The sequence below is a fragment of the Hibiscus syriacus genome, unplaced genomic scaffold (genome assembly GCF_006381635.1).
Source record: "Hibiscus syriacus cultivar Baekdansim isolate YM2019G1 unplaced genomic scaffold, ASM638163v2 tig00111092_pilon, whole genome shotgun sequence".
Taxonomy (NCBI): Eukaryota; Viridiplantae; Streptophyta; class Magnoliopsida; order Malvales; family Malvaceae; genus Hibiscus; species Hibiscus syriacus.
Genome location: NW_024062979.1, coordinates 114223 through 115832, shown reverse-complemented (window position 1 = coordinate 115832; position 1610 = coordinate 114223). Strand labels below are relative to the sequence as shown.

The 1610-nt window shown below is 33.0% G+C and overlaps 1 protein-coding gene across 1 annotated transcript; it reads right to left on the bottom strand.

Annotated features, from left to right (window-relative positions):
- Positions 1–736: 736 nt before the first annotated feature.
- On the bottom strand, positions 737–1348 carry LOC120152539 (calcium-binding protein CP1-like). Its single transcript, XM_039164740.1, has one exon. The coding sequence runs from the start codon at positions 1310–1312 to the stop codon at positions 809–811; it is 504 nt and encodes a 167-aa protein (XP_039020671.1). The 5' UTR covers positions 1313–1348; the 3' UTR covers positions 737–808.
- Between the last annotated feature and the right edge of the window lie 262 nt (positions 1349–1610).

Genomic DNA, 1610 nt, shown 5'->3' with positions numbered 1-1610 from the left:
ATTGTAAAAGATTACTCTTGAGCCTAGAAAAATAAAGAACAAATTAGTAAATTTGTTAGAAAATCCTTAGTGTTGAGCTAAGGTAGTGTATGTAGACTTAGTTGAAAAGTCGAACCACTCTAAATCGTTGTGCAAATTTCCTATCCTTTCTCTCCATACTCCCAAAATTTTTATTTGGCCAATTCACCCCCTCTTGACACTTTTTCGGTTGATCAATTGAGTTTCATAAATCCCAACATAATAAGACTTTGACATGCTACCATTTTTGGGTTATCATATCACCAAATCGTTAAAAATAATTAGAAAATAATTAGAAAATTAATATATATATATATATATATATATATATATATAAAGGAAAAATTAAAAAGAATATGCAGAAAATAAATTATCAATATAATGGAACATGGATGTATGATTTTTATGTTAAGAGATGTAAATGCATACAATATAAAAATTAACTATTAATAAAAGATATATAAATTATATAAGAATTTAAAATTTAAGAGATGATTATGGGTTCATTAGATCTAGGAACGAACGCATAATTTTATGTTAGGGAATAAACTTGAACTTTTAAAATTTCAAAGGGACACCCTTAAATTTATAATTTTTTAGGCGGAAAAAATATATTTTCAATAAAAATACATATATATATTTTAAAATATATAGTAATTTTAAGTTTTTTAGAAGGGTCCCTCGCTATTCTATCCATTCCTTATCGGATTTCTCAATCAATACAACAATAAGGATAAGTAAAATATAAAAGAAATATGAGGACAAATCCCACAATTTGAACAACTAATTTCTAATTATATGCACCAAAATCAACACCCAAAATCTTAAGCAAACCATCGAAAGAAACACCATCATTTTCATCGCCACCAAATCTGATCATAGCCTTGATATCTTCGTCTTCAACAGATAAGTCAGCCCATTCCATATAATCTTTCAAATCCTCATAGCTCAATCTCCCATCTCCATCTTTGTCCATAACCTTAAAAGCATCCCCCATCACCTCAAACCCCGCCGCCGTTTGTTTTGGCTCCAACAACCCCGAAACTCTCTCGAACTCATCGTACTCGACGAACCCGTCGCTGTTGGAATCCGCCAACGAAATCATCGCTCCGATCATTTCGTCGTCGACGTCGTGGAAAGCAGCGTTGGGAAAGGAAAACGCAGCTTCAAAGAATCCCTTCAAATCTTCTCCACTAATCTTCCCATCGCCATCTCCGTCGAGAACCTCGAATGCCGACCTGAACGCCGGACCGGTCTTCTCCGAACGGATTATGTTTTTGTCGGATGTAGTCATGGTTTGTTGGAACAGATAAACAGACCGAGAAGGATAATTAGGAAGTTAGAACGTTTTTTGTAGGTTAAGGGGTTAAGCTAAAATTTAATGCGTGATACTTTCTTTAAAAATAGGGTAAACTATAAAAAACGGACATCTTTGTTTTGTAAGGAATCACTTTTGATCATCGAAATTTAAAAAAAAATTAACGTTTTGATCACTTATGTTTAGGCACGTAAATGAATCGAACGTTCAGCGAATTGTTTGAGTACCGTTCGGCTGAAAGTTCATTTATTTATTAAACGAACGGACATGAAAA

Bases quoted from the DNA above. Each gene is read 5' to 3' on its own strand.
- LOC120152539 (XM_039164740.1), bottom strand. From the start codon at position 1,312: ATGACTACATCCGACAAAAACATAATCCGTTCGGAGAAGACCGGTCCG.